Source organism: Lathyrus oleraceus, chromosome 1, assembly GCF_024323335.1.
Source record: "Lathyrus oleraceus cultivar Zhongwan6 chromosome 1, CAAS_Psat_ZW6_1.0, whole genome shotgun sequence".
Classification (NCBI taxonomy): Eukaryota; Viridiplantae; Streptophyta; class Magnoliopsida; order Fabales; family Fabaceae; genus Lathyrus; species Lathyrus oleraceus.
Genome location: NC_066579.1, coordinates 94,111,561 through 94,131,273, shown reverse-complemented (window position 1 = coordinate 94,131,273; position 19,713 = coordinate 94,111,561). Strand labels below are relative to the sequence as shown.

Here is a 19,713-nt window from a genome sequence, read left to right as displayed (position 1 = left end):
TTTAATGTTTATTTGCAAAAATTTCAATCCCATTTATAGGTATATTTTACTTACTCTTTTTTTTTCAAGAGATAGATATAATGACTTTCTGATGCACAAGACCAAAACTTTGACTTCCAATACATCTAGTTTTCTATTTTCAAGGTTAAAATAGTGTGTTAAAATAAAAATACTGATATGATAGTTATCTACAAATCATGTAAATGATTGAAGAAATTGAAAATCTTGAATCAAATCAAAATAAAAAAGAAAGAATCAATTGCCCAAACAGCCGGATGAAAGATGATAGTTTTAAATAGGGCTTTCTGTTCGATAAACCACTGCTGCTCATGTTTTCTTCAGCTTTTGTCCCCGCAAGCCATTCCAGAAAGCAGCTGCATTAACCACCTTTTTTCCAGGAAGCTGAAGCTCCAATACCTGAATTACAACATCACAAAATTCAGAAAGTGCTCTTTTTCATATTAAACTCAGTGCTTCCTCAATGATTATTCCTCATAAACGCATATCAAATAGTATCTTTGAAAGCAAGTCATTATCATTAACCTGCTTGATATAATTCGGAAAATTTTCATATAATTACAGATTTAGAGAGATTCTGCATTCAAGTATCAAAAAGCACATATAAGTGTGTGCGTAAAAAATTTGGATCCTGCATTTCAAGTTACAAAAAGCCCTTACAACTTACGAGCAATGGCAGAACCAGAAATCTGGCTCATGGGTGCAAAAATAAATAAATTCAAGACATGTTGAGCTAAGGGTGCAAAAAAAAATCAGAGTTCAAAATGCAATTTATATAAAAATATAGGTGCATTATTTTATGTTCCCGAGGTTCATTTGAACCCCTCAAAGTTCACGAGGTTCATTTGAACCCCTCAAAGTGGGCAGGCTTCACCCCTGCTTACAAGTTTGGATCCAGGGAGATCCAACACCATTTGTAAATATATAGTGTTGTATTTATTGATATTTGTAAATATATAGTGTTGAGAATATTTGTATATAGAATAGTCTCACATCGACTATATCATGTAATTAGTTGTGATCTCTCTATCTATAATAAAGTCTTCATAGTATTTTTCAAAACACACGGTTTAACCTAAATGTCTCTTAGTCTCTCCTAATTCAATATGATATCTAGAGCCTACTAGGAGACAACTCTTCACCGTACTTTACCCGGTTGACCCACTGTCCGTTCGATCCGGCCGTGTTTCCCAGCCGCCACACTTTGCTCCTTCCATCGGTCACAGATCCGGTCTCCGTTTTTCATTTCGACTCTCGAAATTTTGTACTCCAGTTCAAACAGCCCCAATTTTGTTTCTTTAACCCATGGGAGATGCTGATTCCGCCTCATTTACTAAAGTTCCGCTTATCCCATGTCAAAAACTAACTGGATCAGCCAACTACAACATATGGCTTCTAGATGTGCCTTCATACGGATCTTCCAAAAATCAAAATATTCTCCAGAGAATAGTGGTGGTTTGTTACTACTTCCACCGTCTTTAAAAACTGGATTCGTGCTTGCGGAAGCGCCTTAGAGGGGGGGTGAATGAGGCACTTAGAGTATTTTCCGGATTTTTGACGGTTTATGATTTTTACTTTCTGAAATGCTTAAGTGATGTATAGTGGTTCCCCTCACAGATTGAGAGTACTCCACTCCCCTTTCAACACGAAAGAGAATTTCACTATAATGTTAGATTCCTAGACAAGACACCTTAAGATCTTTCTATCTATTCTAACACACCAAGAACAATCCTCTTGGATTTACAATGTTTAAAGTCCAATCGAGACTCAAATTCTCACAAATGGACCTCTTGTATCCACACACCGGATAACAAGGATAATACCTTACAAACTTATCCTTAACAATCCTAAGAATAAGTTGTAATCAAAGAATATAATTTTGAATAATTTGTATAAGATGAGATAGATGAAAATTGAAGTATATCAATTAAATAATTGATCTTCTCCTTTGTAACACTCAAATCTCACAGTAATTATACAAGTGTTCTTGAAATGGAATGAAACTATGATGCTGAAAAATGAAGGTTTATGCAAAGTTTCACTCTTAAGAAAATGTGGATGAACACTTAGAAAGATTGAGAGAATGTGTGTAAATGATTTAAAATTTTGCAAGGAGGTAATTTTGAAATCTGAAAAATGATGTTTATATAATGTCTAAAACACCTCCTCAGATGTATGCAATAATCCAAAGATTGCCATGTTTCATGATGAAGAGACCATAAGAGTTTTCATGAAAAGATGCAAATATTTTTTATTCTGGATCAGTGGTAATCGGTTATCTTAAATAGGGTAACCGGTTACATGCTTTCAACGTTACAAAGTAATTTGAAATTTGCTTGAGGTAACCGGTTACCTTAAATTGGATAACCGGTTACATGGTTCCAACGTTACAAAAATGTTTGAAAATCACACATAGTAATCGGTTACTCTAAAACTGATAACCGGTTACTCTAACACGGTTTTGAAAAATAACTTAAAAAATAAAGTGTAGTGGTTTGTTGATGCATAAAACTATTTTCAATGAATATGATATGAATGCAACATGTTATGAACACTTGTATAACTATCTAGAGTTCAAGTGTTACCTAATCCATGTGAAAGCCGAATCTTCATGTGATTCACCAAGACTTGATCATTTGTTGGAAACTTCATATACGATCTTGAACCTTGATCAATCTTTTTGTTAATCCGACTTTAGCTATGTAGCAAGGTTTGTCGTCATCAAAATATCTGAGAAGTCATGTCTTCACAAAAAACTAATCGGATCAGCCAACTACAACATATGGGCTCGTGTTGTCGATATGTGGTTTCATGATCAGGATATGAAGATCACCTAACCACAAAATTGGTTGATGTTGCCGCCGCAAAACTCGCTAAATGGAAGAAAACCGATGCCTTTGTGTACTGTGTTATGGTTATTCATCGCACCTAACCTCCAAGCGAAGTATCAAGCCTTCTCCACTTGCAATGAGGTTTGGGAAAAGGCTAAGAAAGTCTTCTCCAACGACGTTCATTGTTTATACAGTGTCATCCTCAAACTCGACACACTGAAGTTGCAAAATATGGATATGCAAGCCTATCTGAGTAAGATTGATGCCTTGAAAGCAAGTTATACAACCCCCATGCCTTATGCAAAAGATGCAACAGCTCATTCCGAACAACAGAGTAAATTTTTCATGGTCATGGCCCTTAAGGGACTACCACCAGAACTCGAGTCCGTTCGTAACCAGATTCTATCAGGTACGACTGTTCCTAACTATGATGCAGTTAGTGAACAACTGTTGCGCTTGGCTACACCTCATGCATTTGGTCTGATTTCCCCTCCATCCACTGTTGCTCCGACACCAGGTGACATTGTTGCCCTTGCATCTCTTGGCAACAATCAGAATCGCCTTCGAGGAGGGTCATCCAACTTCAAACCTCGTCCCGAGTGTGATCATTTTAACCGGCTTGGACATACTATCGACCGTTGCTGGAAGTTACATGGTAGACCTCCACGCCAGGTAAATGCAACTCAAATTGATAACTCAAACACTATGCAAACTTTACCTTCTCTTCAGAGTCCTACGCCAAGCTACGAGGATTTTCTAAAGTGGTGTCAGACTAATCAGACCTCTGGTTCCACGGCTTCGGTTGCACACACTGGTAATTCATTTGTTTGCTTCTCTCAATCATCTCCTACTGGTCCTTAGATCCTCGATTCTGGTGCGTCTGATCATGTTACCGGTAATAAAGGTCTTTTTTCTTCCCTCTCTACCTCTGGTTTCTTACCGAGTATAACTTCCGCAAATGGTTCTCAAACCCGATCCCAAGGGATTGGTAATGTTCAAATTCTACCATCTCTCTCTGTGACTTTTGTCCTATATGTACCTAATTGCCCATTTAATTTATTGTCAGTCATTCGTTTAACTCGTTCCCTTAATTGTTTTATCACCTTTACTAATAGTAATGTTACTCTGCAGGATCGGAGTTCGGGACAGACGATTAGCATCGGATGTGAGTCTCAAGGCCTCTACTACTTCTCTAAGTCATCTACCACATGCTCCACCACAGATTCTCCACTCATTATACATGTGCAGTTAAGTCATTCAGGTCTTCCCAAGCTACAATAGTTGGTGTCTAGTCTATCTAAATTATCCATTTTACATTGTGAGTCTTGTCAGTTAATGAAACATACTCGTAGTCACTTTCCCGATCGAGTCAATAAACGGGTTGCGTCCCCTTTTGCTTTAGTTCACTCCGATGTTTGGGGTCCCTCGCATACCGTGTCTACTTTTGAGTCTAGATATTTTGTAACTTTTATTGATGATTTTTCACATTGCACATGGCTATTTTTAATGAAGAACATGTCTGAATTATTTTCTATTTTTGAACAATTTTATCGAGAAATAAGAACCCAATTTGGTTGGTATATTCATACCTTAAGAAGTGACAACGCACGTGAATATTTATCCCAACAATTTCAAACTTTTATGTCATCCAATGGTATTCTGCACCAAACATCTTGCCCTCATACACCCCAACAAAACGGGGTAGCCGAACGCAAAAATCAGCATCTTGTAGAAAAGGGTTATCATCTCGATCACTAAAGTGTGTCTTTCTTGGTTATCATCGTTCCCAAAAGGGTTATCGTTGCTATTCTCATACTCTACAACGATACCTCGTATCGGTCGATGTTACCTTCTTCGAGTCTGCTCCATATTTCGAGTCCAGCCAAGTATCTCCGGAACCTCTTCAAGAAAGTACTCCCACACCTTTTCCGGCAGTTATTAATGTCTCGCTTGGTTTGGCAGATTCAGCGTTGTAGTACAACAGTTTGGTATGGTCCGTAGTGAAGTTGACCATTCTGTTTTTTATCGTCACTCAGCCCAAGGGTGTACTTATCTTATTGTGTACGTAGATAATATTGTCATAACTAGTAGTGATCAGCAGGGTATACTCCAGTTAAAACAACATCTCTCGAATCAATTTCAGACAAAAGATCTTGGTAAACTCCGTTATTTCTTGGGTATTGAGGTAGCCCAATCTAAAGATGGTTTGGTGATTTCTCAGCGGAAATATACTATGGATATTTTGGAAGAAACAGGTTTGTTGAATGTTAAACCAGCTAATACTCTTATGGATCCAAGTGTCAAACTACTACCCAATCAGGGGAAGCCTCTATCTGACTCAGGAAGATATAGGAGATTGGTTGGAAAGTTGAATTATCTCACAGTCACTCGTCCAGACATTTCTTTTGCAGTTAGTGTGGTAAGTCAGTTCTTAAATTCCCCTTGTCAGGAACACATGGATGATGTTATCCGGATTCTGAGATACATAAAATGTGCTCCAGGAAAAGGTTTAGTGTATGAAGATAAAGGACATACCCAGATAATTGGATACTCCGATGCTGATTGGGCAGGGTCACCATTGATAGACGGTCCACCTCTGGGTATTGTGTACTTGTTGGAGGAAACCTTATATCCTAGAAAAGTAAGAAACAAAACATAGTTGCAAGATCAAGCGCCGAGACAGAGTATAGGGTCATGGCAATGGCAACATGTGAACTTATTTGGTTAAAACAGTTGCTCAAGGAACTTCAAATTGAAGAAGTAAGACCAAGGACACTTATTTGTGATAATCAAGCTGCATTACACATTGCTTCAAATTCAGTCTTCCATAAGAGGACCAAACATATTGAGATAGACTGTCACTTTGTCAACTCTAATGATCAATTGGCAGACGTGTTTACAAAATCTCTGCGAAGTCCCATAACTAATTATATATGTAACAAGCTTGATGCATTTGACTTATATGCTCAAACTTGAGGGGGAGTGTTGATATTTGTAAATATATAGTGTTGAGAATATTTGTATATAGAATAGTCCCACATTGACTATATCATATAATTAGTTGTAATCTCTCTATATATAATAAAGTCTCCGTAGTGTTTTTCAAAACACACGGTTTAACCTAAATGTCTCTTAGTCTCTCCTAATTCAATAGTGTTTAATATTAGTTTCAATTTCAAGAAGTAACACAGAATTCCATAGAGCAATCGGAGAAAAGAACAAGAAAGGAACATACCCTTATTTACAAAGCCCATGCATAAACTAAACTAAACAGTGATTTTCAGTTAGAGAGATTGGTAGACTTAAGCATCAACTTCATTGTGAGAATACATTGTTGTATTGAATTTCAATATGCTACTGCTCAAATAAGTACTACACTTTTGGTCTTGAATTACTGTTTACTACTGAACAATGATGTTTAAAAGCAAATGGACAACTTCTAGTTTACAATCTAAAGAGTGCCTTTGGAAAAAGAAAAAAAAATTGTAATAACAAGAAATAAACCATTTTTCTCTCATTTCCACCTCTAACTTGGAAGGAAATGTTTTTTTACTCGCTTCATTTCTTGTTTAAATAGTTTTGAATCAAATCTTAAAAAAACTGATATATAATATTTTTCCTAAAAATTGTTTGGTGTAAAGATAAGATAATCACAGGCTGACAAAATCCGTGCAATTGAAAGTAGCATTGGATGGACATATTAGGTAATAAGAACAAAACATGAGTTGTGTTTACATTTACTGAATATCAGAAGAGAATAAAACAGAACAAAAGGTAAGCAAAGTGATACATTTTGGTTCCATCTAAAATAGTGAAACCAAAATAAACGGAATAGAACAAGTATTTCAATTCAGATTTACTCAAATTGTTTGTAGATTTACTCACACTGAAGAACCTAATCTGTATAGGAATAAGCAAGTGCTGTCTCTGAGACAGAACAAAAAATATTAAAAAGAAAATGGCAGTTTAGAAGATCAATTTTGGGAGTAGTTCTCTTTAGGTTTCCTAGGAAACCTAACACATTTTGATTGTAGAAATTGACTTGGTATACAGATTACAACTAAATCCTGTAACCTCTACCAGAAAGCACTTGTCTAGGTGGTGCAACTATGACTTAGCTATGCATTGATAAGTGGAACTTCGTGATTGTGTTAGTTATTATTAATTGTTAGGTTATTATTAATATTATTTGTTATTTGACTTAGTCTGCACTGATTGTGAGAGAATCGTGCTTGCAGTTTGTTATCTTTGATTATGCCTAAATTGTAGGGAGTTAGTATTGCTTAGTGGCCCTACTTTCCTGCCACCACTTAGGAAGTATTCAGTTTCTTTTGTAAGCTATTTATATTGCAGTATTCTTTCTAATAAAAACTCGGTTATCAGATTTGTTAACATCTGGTATCAGAGCGAGAGAAAAGAACTCACAAGAGTGCAACAAAAGAGTGTCTGGGATATGGGATCCGAAGTTGGATTTTCTGCACCCTCCATTCCCAAATTCGATGGAGATTACGATCATTGGAAAATGGTCATGGAAAATCTCTTGAGATCCAGAGAATATTGGTCTGTGGTGGAGAACGGTTACACGCTGCCTAGAGAAGGAGAAGTGCAGACAGATGCGCAGAAGAAGACCCTGGATGATTTGAAGCTTAAGGATTTGAAGGCGAAGAATTATTTGTTCCAATCCTTGGACAAATCAATTATTCGAACCATCACCAAGAAGGACACCTCTAAGCAGTTGTGGGACTCCATGAAGATGAAGTACCAAGGGAACGATCGGGTCCGCCGTGCTCAGCTCAATCGACTCCGACGAGAATTCGAAGTGTTGGCTATGAAACAGGGGGAGTCAGTTAATGACTACTTCGGCAGGGTGATGACCATAGCCAATGACATGCGAAATTGCGGTGAAGACATGACAGATGTCAAAATCGTAGAGAAAATTCTGCGAACACTGACAGAGAAATGGAATTACATTGTGTGTTCCATTGAGGAAGCTAACGATGTTGATACGCTCACAGTTGATGCCTTGCAAAGTTCCCTCTTGGTCCATGAACAGAAGTTTAGGAGGGAATCAGATGAAGAACAAGCGCTGGCGGTTTCTTATGGTTCTTATGGTGACACCGGTGGTCGAGGTCGAGGGAGACACACCTTCAGAGGAGGAAGAGGTCGTGGACGAGGCCGGCAGAGCTACAACAAAGCAACAGTTGAATGTTACAAATGCCACCAATTAGGGCATTTTCAATATGAATGTCCTAATCTTGAGAAGACGGTTAACTATGCCGAGAGGAGCAAGGATGAAGAGATGCTTCTTATGGCTTATATTGAAGCATCAGAGGAAAAGGGACATACTGTATGGTTCTTAGACAGTGCGTGCAGCAACCACATGAGCGGAGATCTCTCTCTTTTTTGTACCATGGAAGAAGGGTTCAGAAGAGAAGTCAGTCTAGGGAATCATATGAAGATGAAGGTTGTGGGCAAAGGAAGTGTTAGGTTAAATCTTGCCGGTGTCCGTCATGTTGTTCAAGAAGTGTTCTATATTCCAGAATTGAAGAACAATTTACTAAGTATTGGACAGCTGCAGGAGAAAGGTTTGACTTTTCTAATCAAGAACAATGAGTGCAAAATCTATCACCCATCGAAGGGCCTTATCCTTGAAAGCAGAATGACACTCAACAGAATGTTCATATTGCTCTCGAAGACCTCCTCGGTTGCCAATAAGTCAAGTGAATGCTGTTTCCAAACTGACATCCAAGAAATTGCTCATCTATGGCACTGCAGGTATGGCCACCTTAGCTATACTGGACTCCAAACTTTGGCGAGCAAGAACATGGTTAAAGGCTTGCCAAATCTTGGAGAAATCATTGCTTCTAGAAAAACGAATGTTGTATGCATTGGGTGTTTGAAAGGAAAACAACACAGGGAGATCATGCCAAGAAAAGCCACGTGGAGAGCTGAAGCCCGATTGGAGCTTATACATGCCGACATATGTGGACCCATCTCGCCAATGTCACATGGTCAAAAGAGGTACCTCATCTGTTTTATTGACGATTTCAGTAGGAAAGCTTGGGTGTATTTTATTGCCTACAAGAGTGATGCATTTTCTACTTTCAAGCAATTTAAAAGTCGGGTAGAAAGGGAGTCCGGTTTATTTATAAAATGCTTGAGAACTGATCGTGGAGGTGAGTTTACCTCACACGAGTTTACTGATTATTGTAGACAAGAAGGGATAAAACGACAGCTCACCACAACCTACACGCCACAGCAAAACGGAGTTAACGAAATGAAAAACCGAACTGTCATGAACATGGCCAGAAGTTTGCTTGTCGTGAAGGAAGTGCCTAAGGTTTTTTGGCCTGAAGCGGTTAGTTGGGCGTTCCATGTGCTTAACAGGAGCCCCACCTCTGCTGTAAAAGAAATGACTCCCGAAGAGGCTTGGTCCGGAGTGAAGCCCACAGTCGAGCACTTTAGAGTTTTTGGCTGCATTGCTCATGTCCACATTCCAGATGCTCGAAGAATCAAGCTTGATGACAAGAGCACTAAGTGTGTTTTATTTGGGGTAAGTGCCGAGTCGAAGGGATATAGGTTATACAATCCCATTAAAGGAAATATCATTGTTAGCAGGGATGTCGTGTTCGAAGAAAATAAGAAATGGGATCGGAACACAAGTCACTCAGAGTTTCGTAATGATCAGCTTGAATGGGGAGATATGGATATTACTATTACTGACCAAGAGAGTGATACAGTGACACCACAAGATCAGTCAAAGCATGAAGAAACCATTGAGTACAGTGGAGATATAGGTCACTCAACAGATGAGAATGAGGAGGTTGAGAATGCAGCTGGAATTGAGATTGCTACTGAGGATGAAAATGCAGTAGCTACAACTGAAAGTTCGGCAGTAGAAGGCCAGCGTATTAGAAGAACTCCAAGGTGGATGGATGATTATGTGGTGAACTCTGTTGTCGCAAACTCTGACGTTGCAGCAAGTTTTGACCCCCAATCCTTTGACGAAGCTGTGCTAAATAACAATTGGAAGAAAGCCATGGATGCTGAAATTCAGTCCATCGAAAAGAATGGAACCTGGACTCTAGTTGAATTACCAAAGGGAGCGGTAAGCATAGGGGTCAAATGGGTGTATAAAACAAAATTGAATCAACATGGTGAGATTGACAAGTATAAGGCTCGCTTAGTAGCGAAGGGATATGCGCAACAACATGGAATTGATTATGAAGAAGTATACGCGCCGGTGGCAAGGCTAGACACCGTACGTATGATCTTGGCTCTTGCTGCGCAAAGAAGCTGGGTTGTGTATCAGCTGGACGTGAAGTCTGCATTCTTACAAGGTGAACTTACAGAGGAGGTGTACGTTGATCAGCCAAAAGGCTATGAAGTGCAGCATGAGAAGACTAAGGTATACAAGCTATAGAAAGCTTTATACGGCCTTAAACAAGCACCGAGAGCTTGGTTTAGCAGGATTGAAGCACACTTCAGAAATATGGGTTTCGATAAAGAAGCAAGCGAACAAACCTTGTTCACCAAGATCAATCAACAAGGGAAGCATTTGATAGTTAGCCTATATGTTGATGATTTGATTTATGCTGGAAACGATGAAGCCATGTTGAAAGAATTCAAACAATCAATGATGGAGGAATTTGAAATGTCTGATTTGGGAAGAATGCACTACTTCCTTGGCTTAGAGGTTATGCAGCTCGACAGTGGAATCTTCATCTCTCAAAAGAGATATGCCGAGGAGGTCTTGAAGAAGTTTAGGATGGAGGAAAGCAACTTGGCCCTAAATCCTACTGTTCCTGGAGTTAAAATTGATAAAGGTGATACAGGTGTGACAGTAAACAGCTCCATGTTCAAACAACTTGTTGGTAGTTTGTTATATTTGACAACTACCAGGCCGGATCTGATGTATGCAGTTAGTGTAGTCAGTAGATATATGGCAAAACCAACTAAGATGCACCTTTTGGCAGCAAAGAGAATATTTAGGTATCTGAACAGAACTGTGTGTTTTGGGATTTTCTATCAAAAATCAGGAAATCAGGAGCTTGTGGGATACACAGACAGCGACTATGTCGGATGTATCGATGATAGGAAAAGTACCTCAGGCTATGCCTTCATACTTAGCAATGCAGTTGTAGCATGGTCATCAAGGAAGCAACCTATAGTCACACTCAGCACCACAGAAGCGGAATTTGTAGCTGCGTCAGCCTGTGCCTGCCAACTGATTTGGATGAAGAGGGTTCTGTCCAAGTTAGAGTACAATGGAAGCAAAAGTCCGGTGATTTTTTGTGACAACAGTTCTACCATCAAACTCTCAAAGAACCCGGTTATGCATGGCAAGAGCAAACATATTGATGTGCGCTTTCACTTCCTCCGTAATTTAGTAAATGAAGGAAAGGTTCAATTGAAGTATTGCGGCACCAAACAACAGATAGCTGATATCTTTACTAAGCCGCTTAAGCTTGAAGTCTTTCAAGAGTTGAGGAAGAAGCTTGGTGTATGTGACATCTCAGAGATAAACTAGACAGTCTAGTTTAGGGGGAGAATTGTTAGTTATTATTAATTGTTAGGTTATTATTAATATTATTTGTTATTTGACTTAGTCTGCACTGATTGTGAGAGAATCGTGCTTGCAGTTTGTTACCTTTGATTATGCCTAAATTGTAGGGAGTTAGTATTGCTTAGTGGCCCTACTTTCCTGCCACCACTTAGGAAGTATTCAGTTTCTTTTGTAAGCTATTTATATAGCAGTATTCTTTCTAATAAAAACTCGGTTATCAGATTTGTTAACAGATTGATTCTCAAAACTAAACATACCTCAAGTGTGGTGCCCCTTCCACATGGAAACACCAATGCATCATTGACAAATGTAATGTCATCTGCTTCATTGAACTGCACACTTTCATGGGTACAAACTCGTGTGGTTATGACTTTAATCTCCAAAGTTTTCTTTTCACCATTTTTGTCAACTACTAGAATCTGCGTTCTAGATCCTGGCCACCCTGAAAATGCACGAACCTAAAATTGTTGTGTCACAACTAAAAAGTTCAAAAGAAATCATTTAGTATACCTTATTATGGAGAACAGATGCTTCTTGATCAAAGAATAGCCATGATTCGTCTGGACCTATCTACACAGAGTAGCAAAACCAAAACAAGATCAATTCCTTTAAAGGAACATAATTCATCAACTGTATATAGTGGAGTTGTTTTTCGCTTTTTCTTTTTTTGAGGACAACCGGATATAAAATTGAAAGAACATATAGGAATATCACAATTTCTCACAAATTTGACCTTTTCACAATTTCAAGACCAGTTATTCCTATTACTCCTCAAAACTAGATAGGAGAACTTGGAGCCTATGTTCTTAGGGCTTATTTTCATATGTCCTGTGTTTTGAACTCTTAACACATTCTCTTATCAGCAAAAAAATCCAAAACGAGCAATAAGTTCAAATCTTTCATTATGCATTTTGCAGACTCGTAGAGCTCTTACAAGTCACAACTCTTGCATCTAATATGTACCTTCTTAGGAGGTGCGTTCAGAAACCAGCAGTAGAGCGCTTATTTAGGGAACAGTGAGGCTTTTTTCTTTATAGGAAGTAGGAATACAGGGTGTCCCCACATCCTAGCATGGATTAAGATAAAATTTGTTTAGTATTCTTGGTTTGAAAACACTAACTCATCACTAAAATGAATTGTCTACTTTACATAGAAGTTCTGTTAGGAATTTGGATGCTAAAAGTAAGCCAAATGTGTTTTATGAATAATCATCTCAAGGGAACTTATATTATTGTCATGTAAAAAGAGATGGATAAACCTTGTTGCATTTTTTATCCATCAATGTGGTTTCAGAAATAGAAAAGATTCGTAAAAAGTAAAAATGAAATATCAACTTTAACAAATCCAGCAAGCAGCATAGGGCAAAAGCAATAAAGAACCTGATATATGTCAAACTAATAATAATATCAATACGAAAATCCTTTCTTCTTCCCTTCTAAGTAGCACAATCAAAACTAACGGTACCTTTGGTGCCAATGTAGCCTTAGAATCATCTTGGGGTTGTGCCTTCACTCTTGCTGATCCATCAAATATAGACGGAAGTTCCCGAATCAGAAGTTCAGACCCTGCTTTATCAAATAAAGATATGAACTGATTCTTAACAATGACTTTCTATCAAAAGGTCTGAACCCTGAATAAAAAAACCTTACTATAACCCTGGGAGAAAAGAAGGTAAGAATACAAAAAATAAATTAATAACCATGGAAAGAAGAATCATACCTTTATGAAACAGGAGTTCAAGTAAATCAGGTGCCTGCATATATATTATGTATCTAAAGATTTGTTAGTATGAGGGAATAAAATGAAAAGCTTCCTCAAAAGTCAAAAAGTAAAGCAAAGATATCCTCTGAAGGGGGGTAATGTATATGATAGATATCCTCTGATCATGTACCTAAGATATTATTAATACAATCAAAGGAGCATAATCGTCAATATAATATGCAGCATTTCTCATAAGTATTCATTGAAACCACCATTTGAAACACTCTAGTTCCAAGATTATAGATTATATTTTATGGTGAGCAAAAATTCATTAATAAAAACAGTGATAATAACACAAGTAGTGGCAAAACCAGCAAAAGAACATGTGCCGCGGACCTTTTATTTTTGTAGCAAACTGAAACAAGAGAAAATGATACCTTTATATAATGATCAACTTGAACTGCTTCAGTAGCAATGATAGGTCCAGCATCGAGTGCACGAACAGTGAATGCTAACGACACTCCAGTTTCTTTAACACCATCCTAGTATAAATATGAATATGTAAGCCAGAAATTACCTAGTGAAATGAAAGCAGTAAAAGCATTCAGAAATTAGAATTGACGTGACGCAAAGGAAAAAGATGGACCTGCAATGCCCTTTGGACCGGAGCAGCACCACGATACATTGGCAAAAGGCTAGGGTGAATGTTAACTGTTCCTGAGATAATATGAAGTAAATTTGGGCATTAGATTCATATGTTAAACTTATAGTAGTAAGAGTTCCGATAAACAAACTAGTTCAGCTGATAGTTGTGCAGAAGAATGAATGACTAACCGAAAGGAGGGATATCTAGAAACTTGGTAGGTAATATATTTCCATAAGCTGCCGTAATGCATAGCTGCGGCTGCAAAGCTTTTAAATCGGACAAGAAAGTATCCTGCGAGGAATTGAAGAGAGTGAGTAATTGAATTATCTTTGATTAACTAGTATTAAGATTAGAAAGAATAGTTAGTTAGTTAGTTACGTCTCCGGCACGTTGAGGAGTGAAAATAAGATTCTGAGAGAAGCCTCTGTCAAGAGCATAGTTGGCCAAGGGAGAGAGCGAAAGCTTTTTCCCTCTGTCCCTTCTAGCGGCTGGCTGAGTCACAATAGCCGCAACCTAAACAAACATAGATTACCAAAGTCAGCACTGAGTGAGTGTGAAAGATGAAGAAGAAGAAAAAGAATACCTCAAAGGAAGAATGTGGAGAAGCAGAAGCGGTGAGAAGTGCGTCAAGGACTATCGTGGAGACCTGAGGTGCTCCCAAGAGAACAACGGGCTTCTTCTTGTTGGTGGTGGTGGAAGTGGAAGAGAACGACGCGCTCTGACACTGCACACACCATAACCGCCGAATCATTCTTCTCCGGTGGCACTTATCTCAATCTAATCTATCATATTCATTTCTTTTGTTTAAATTAAAAGAACATAACTGATTTTTTGGGATGTATGTGAATCTAATACGATTTTTATTTATCAGGTCAATCAATCTTAAATTATTTAAAATATTTTTTATTTTGGTTTATAAAATAGGTATATTTAATCGTCATAAAAAATGTCAATATTTAAAAAATGTAAAATTATTCAAAAAAATATCTCAAAATTATTTATTTTTCAGATTAATTCTCAAATTATCTCACTTTGAAGAGGTGACACCAGATGAATTGGCGTCTCCTCTCTAAGTTAAAGAGGTTGTGCCAATTAGATTGACTTATGCACATGGTGTTATCAATTCAATTGGCGTCCGTGTAAAAAAAGGAGAGGAGACGCCAATTGGTCTAACGCCTCTGTGTATTGTATAATTTTTTTTTAAAACAATATACATTTTAGATAAAAGTCGAAATCGGACCAATTGATATTAATATTAATATGCGTTTACATACGAATACCATAAAGATTAATGTTGTTGACTGGGATGACCTAACCGACCTTCGGTACCACATCCCCTAGCTACCCGAACGTGTGACCCTAACCCACGTTGATGCGAGTTGGTTCGTTGGTTAGACGGAAACATACCTAAAGGCAAAAAAAATGATAGGAATGTTATGGAAGTGATGTTTGAACCAAATAATATCAGTTTGATTGTTGTAATCAATTAGAAATGTTGTTTTTAAATGTTGTAGTTGTCGTGCAAAAAAGTCAATTGTTGTATAAATGGTCAATTTAGTATTTGTGCATGTATGGACTTTGAATGTGATTGTATGTAATGATATTTGATATTTGAATGCATTGACTGTTTGAAATGAATTGTATGGATATGAAAGATATTGAAATGAATGAACATGATAACATGAATCAATGGACACGAATTTTGAAAGAATCAAGACCTAAGGACCAAAATGGATAATGATTAGGACCTATCCAATGATTCATGGACCAAACACCAATGAAAATAACATGGAATAGACTAAGTGATGAACTTGATGAATACCTATCATGGATCAATGGACATGACCATAACTCGGATGAACAATGCCAAGCATGAAACAAAAACTCTAGCAAAGCCCAAGATGTACAATGAACTAGGTCATAATCAAAGATTCATGGACCAAACAACAATGACAATGCAAATGGCATGAATGACATTGGCCTGATGAAATAGGTTAGGCATGGACTAAGCATGAGGATATTATCAGATGCAATGCTAGGGATGAATTGAATCAAGTGAAAGTTGTTATGCCATAGAAATGGGTTTAAACCAATTAACATAGACAAGCAAAAAATGAACATGTAAGGCCAAGAAGTGAATGTTAAACAGACCAAAGAAACCATAATAGACCATGAACAAGTAGGCCTTGAATGGATCTTGACCAGGCAAGTGAAGCATACAAATGGATGATGCAACAACCATATGGCTACCAAACACCACAACAATCATTTCAACATTTCCTCGACGCATTATTCACACCAATGTCTCTTATCAATCGTCCTGGTCGCCCTCCAATAACTCAAACACAACTCAACTACTCTGGCATGGGTCACGAACTCAACTATGGCGATAGCGCTTCATTGCAGATGGTGGTGATGTTCTTGGGTCCTCAAATCCTCAAACACCCGGGGTGAATCATCAACGTGGATTAGGACAACGCATTCGGGTAGCTAGGGGATGTGGTACCGGAGGTCAGTTAGGTCACCCCGGTCAACGACATTAATCTTTATGGTATTCGTATATAAACATATATTAATATTAATATCAGTTGGTCCGATTTCGACTTTTATCTAAAACGTATATTGTTTTTCAAAAAAATTATGCAATATACAGGGGCGACAGACTAATTGGCGCCTCATCTCCTTTTTTACACATGGATGCCAATTGGATTGGCAACACCATGTGCATAAGCCAATACAATTGGTGCCACCTCTTTAACTTAGAGAGCAGACCTCAATTTTTTTGGCTTCACCTCTTCAAAGTGTGGTAGTTTGGAAATTAATCTGAAAAATTGATTATTTTGATATTTTTTTGAAAAAGTGAGTTAGTTGAGTAAAAATTTTGTATATTTAATCATAATTAATTTTAAAATTATGTATAATTTGTTAATAGTATAAAAATATACATATTTTTGAACTTTTGTCAACTTAATAAATAATTCATATTTTTGAATTTTTTTCTCAACTGGATAAATAATTAACTTTAATAAAAAAGAAAAAATAAGATATTCAAATAACTTTATACAATCAAGGACACTTTAAAATCAAAATCAATATTTTAATTTTAAAATTATTTTGATAATAGGATAGATGGTTAACTTTTTATTGAATGACACTTTAAAATTATTTTATATCAGTTTTGTTTTCACTAAAAATAATGACTGATTGATAAGTTATATGATAGTTTATAATTTATAAAATATAATTGTTTCAGTTTTTGAAAAAAAAATTGTATTTTTAAAAATAAATTTTATAAAATTGTTTTAAAAAATTATAAGTTTTTTTATATTTATTTTTTTCTAAATTGGATGCTAATCTTAACATTTCATAACATAAACATATATTATTGAAAATCAAAACATAGTTAAAATCGTAATTTTTTCAAAGATTTATATCTCAAAAATAATTTTTACTAAAAGTTATTTAAAATAATTTCAAAATTAAATAATTTTTTGAAATTTTAATATCTAAAAAAATTTCAATAAAATGACGAAATATCTAAAATAATATTTTAAAAATAATTATTCAAACAATAATTTTATTTGAAACTTTTGTAAATTATTTTTACACAAAATCATATTATACTATAATTTTTTTTTAAATCAAAACAAACGAGTTCATAATTTTTAGTTTATAGATGATGACTAATAATTGATAAATTAGTTGAAGTGTTTGATAAATTTAATATTTTATTAATTGATAAATATAAAATAACATAAAAAATATTTAATACATTATTGTTTTATTTTAAATTAAAATAAATAATAAATGACAAAGTGAATTTTAATAAAACATGTAAAGATAAAAATTTTAAAAAAATTAATAAATTATAAAATATAAAACATTATTTGAAATATCGTCTAAAAAATAACTAAACTAAGAAAAAGTTTTAGTAAGAGTATTTAAAAATTAAATTTAAAATAAATTTCATTCTTAATACTTTTTGTTTTGGGTTGTTAAATAATATAAAAAGAATTAATTGAAAAGTAAATAAAAGAACAGAAAAAAAATTATTTTCAAATAAGTTTACTTAATTTAAAAGTAAATAAAAGAACAGAAAAAATAAGAAGAGGGATAAGTTGATATGTTTTCATTTGTTATCCATCCAGTCTTATCTTAGGTTTTTCATTCACTCATCATCATCGGAATGGCTCTCTCTTTAGCCATTAACGTTCCTCCTGTTCGCGATAACCTGCTTCGACCCCAACCATTTCAATCCCAATTCCGTCCAAACCTACTCAAATTCCCGATACCCTCCTCCGCCCGAATTCGATGTTCCTCCTCCTCCTCTTTCAATGACATTTCCCTCAAAACGGTTACCCCCGACAACAAAAACTCTTTCGTTTGCCGCTTTAACGCTACCCAGCTCGAAGGTACTCTTTCTTCTCTCATCTCTTATCTTCTGTATCTTTCTTTCTTGCATTTCATCCACTGCTTTTATTTTACCTATCTTCTATCCCCTAGAAAACCCCCAAAATAACTTCCTCAACACTGGCGAGTATTTGTTGGATGTGACCCCAATTATACTGATCTGCAATGTTTATATTTTTATCTTCATTCATATTGTTATCTGTTTTAGCTTTTCAATTTTCAGATATTTCAGATATTTCATGATGCATTTGATATATCCTTAGGCTAGACAGTTTACATACATTTAAATTTAATGCTGCACTGCAGTTCAGGAGACCAACCAACCATACGCAGAAACCTATGCTGTAGGGAGACACATTCGAATGTCCGCTGACAAAGCTCGAAGAGTAGTCGATCAGATTCGCGGGCGTCCGTACGAGGCATCACTCATGGTATTGGAACTCATGCCTTATCGTGCCTGTGAAGCCATTATTAAGATTGTGTTTTCTGCTGGAGCAAATGCAAGCCATAACTTGGGTCTGAGCAAATCAAGTTTGTTTATTAGTAAAGCAGAGGTTAATGAAGGCAAGACTTTGAAAAGAGTAAGAGCTCGAGCTCAGGGGCGGGCTAACCAAATTCTAAAGCGTACTTGTCATATTACCATTACGGTGAGAGGTTTACCTGATGAGTCTGACAAGGAAGAAAATTCCTCTTGATCCTGTTTGAAGACAGCAAAAATATGTATCCCTGTTATGAATCTTCTCCAAGCATTACATTTGATGGAACTTTCTGCATTTTGATATTATGTAGTTTATTTAGTGACTTCTACATGAGTGTTGAGAATCCTATAAATGTACTAATATTCAACTTAATACTAGAATGAAATGTTTTACCATTGATATTGATATGAATTTATTTTTGTTGTACTAGACTTAGGTTTTTAGTTTAAAATCTTGCAATGCGTTGAAACATAGCCTATTAGCATATATATTGAATTGAATATTGTTGATGCACAAGGTGATAAAGATGAATAATGAACAAGAGAGAAAAGAGAGAATAATAACAAACTTTCATTATTCTTGAAATGGTTACCAAATGGTTGCACAGAAAAATTGCTCACACACTGCAAAAGGAATAAATGTATAATTTGTTGACACCACTCACTTGCTTAAATACAAGTGGGACTTTAGGAGAAATACTAAAATACCCTCTAACAAACTTTGTCTACAAGTTTCTACAAAATATGAATTAATTCTAACACCATCCCTTAATTCATATTCAGCTTAATCAAATTAACAACACTAATTTCATCCCTCAAGCATAGAAATCGATCAGTCTTGATCGCCTTCATTAGAACATCTGTCAGCTGCTTCTGGGTGCTACAATGCATAACTTCTAGCACTCCATTCTAAACATGATTTCTTAGAAAGTGATACTTAGTCTCAATATGCTTGCTTCTCCCATGCAGCACTGGGTTCTTGGCGAGATTGATCGCAGACTTGTTATCGATCATCAGTTTCAGAGGCTTGTTTACCTTGATCTTCAAATCCTGCAGTAAATTC

At 36.2% G+C, this 19,713-nt stretch overlaps 2 protein-coding genes across 2 annotated transcripts; one reads left to right on the top strand and one right to left on the bottom strand.

Annotated features, from left to right (window-relative positions):
- Nucleotides 1-108: 108 nt before the first annotated feature.
- Nucleotides 109-14,597, bottom strand: LOC127118684 (uncharacterized). The gene is made up of 10 exons (XM_051048938.1): nucleotides 14,346-14,597; nucleotides 14,141-14,275; nucleotides 13,951-14,053; nucleotides 13,763-13,833; nucleotides 13,554-13,658; nucleotides 13,135-13,168; nucleotides 12,880-12,980; nucleotides 11,926-11,985; nucleotides 11,673-11,873; nucleotides 109-417 (listed from the first exon to the last, which is right to left on the bottom strand). The coding sequence occupies exons 1-10, from the start codon at nucleotides 14,511-14,513 to the stop codon at nucleotides 328-330; spliced, it is 1,068 nt and encodes a 355-aa protein (XP_050904895.1). The 5' UTR covers nucleotides 14,514-14,597; the 3' UTR covers nucleotides 109-327.
- A 3,237-nt stretch (nucleotides 14,598-17,834) lies between these two features.
- Nucleotides 17,835-19,046, top strand: LOC127118675 (50S ribosomal protein L22, chloroplastic). The gene is made up of 2 exons (NM_001427365.1): nucleotides 17,835-18,174; nucleotides 18,479-19,046. Exons 1-2 carry the CDS (start codon nucleotides 17,949-17,951, stop codon nucleotides 18,865-18,867), a joined length of 615 nt encoding a protein of 204 aa, NP_001414294.1. The 5' UTR covers nucleotides 17,835-17,948; the 3' UTR covers nucleotides 18,868-19,046.
- The last annotated feature ends 667 nt before the right edge of the window (nucleotides 19,047-19,713 follow it).

Excerpts from the sequence above, each read along its gene's own strand:
- LOC127118684 (XM_051048938.1), bottom strand. The coding sequence starts at position 14,513 with ATGATTCGGCGGTTATGGTGTGTGCAGTGTCAGAGCGCGTCGTTCTCT. Across the intron at positions 13,659-13,762 it reads CGGTCCAAAGGGCATTGCAG|GATGGTGTTAAAGAAACTGG; the intron begins GTCCATCTTTTT and ends TATTTATACTAG. Across the intron at positions 418-11,672 it reads GAAGGGGCACCACACTTGAG|GTATTGGAGCTTCAGCTTCC; the intron begins GTATGTTTAGTT and ends GTTGTAATTCAG.
- LOC127118675 (NM_001427365.1), top strand. The coding sequence starts at position 17,949 with ATGGCTCTCTCTTTAGCCATTAACGTTCCTCCTGTTCGCGATAACCTG. Across the intron at positions 18,175-18,478 it reads TAACGCTACCCAGCTCGAAG|TTCAGGAGACCAACCAACCA; the intron begins GTACTCTTTCTT and ends GCTGCACTGCAG.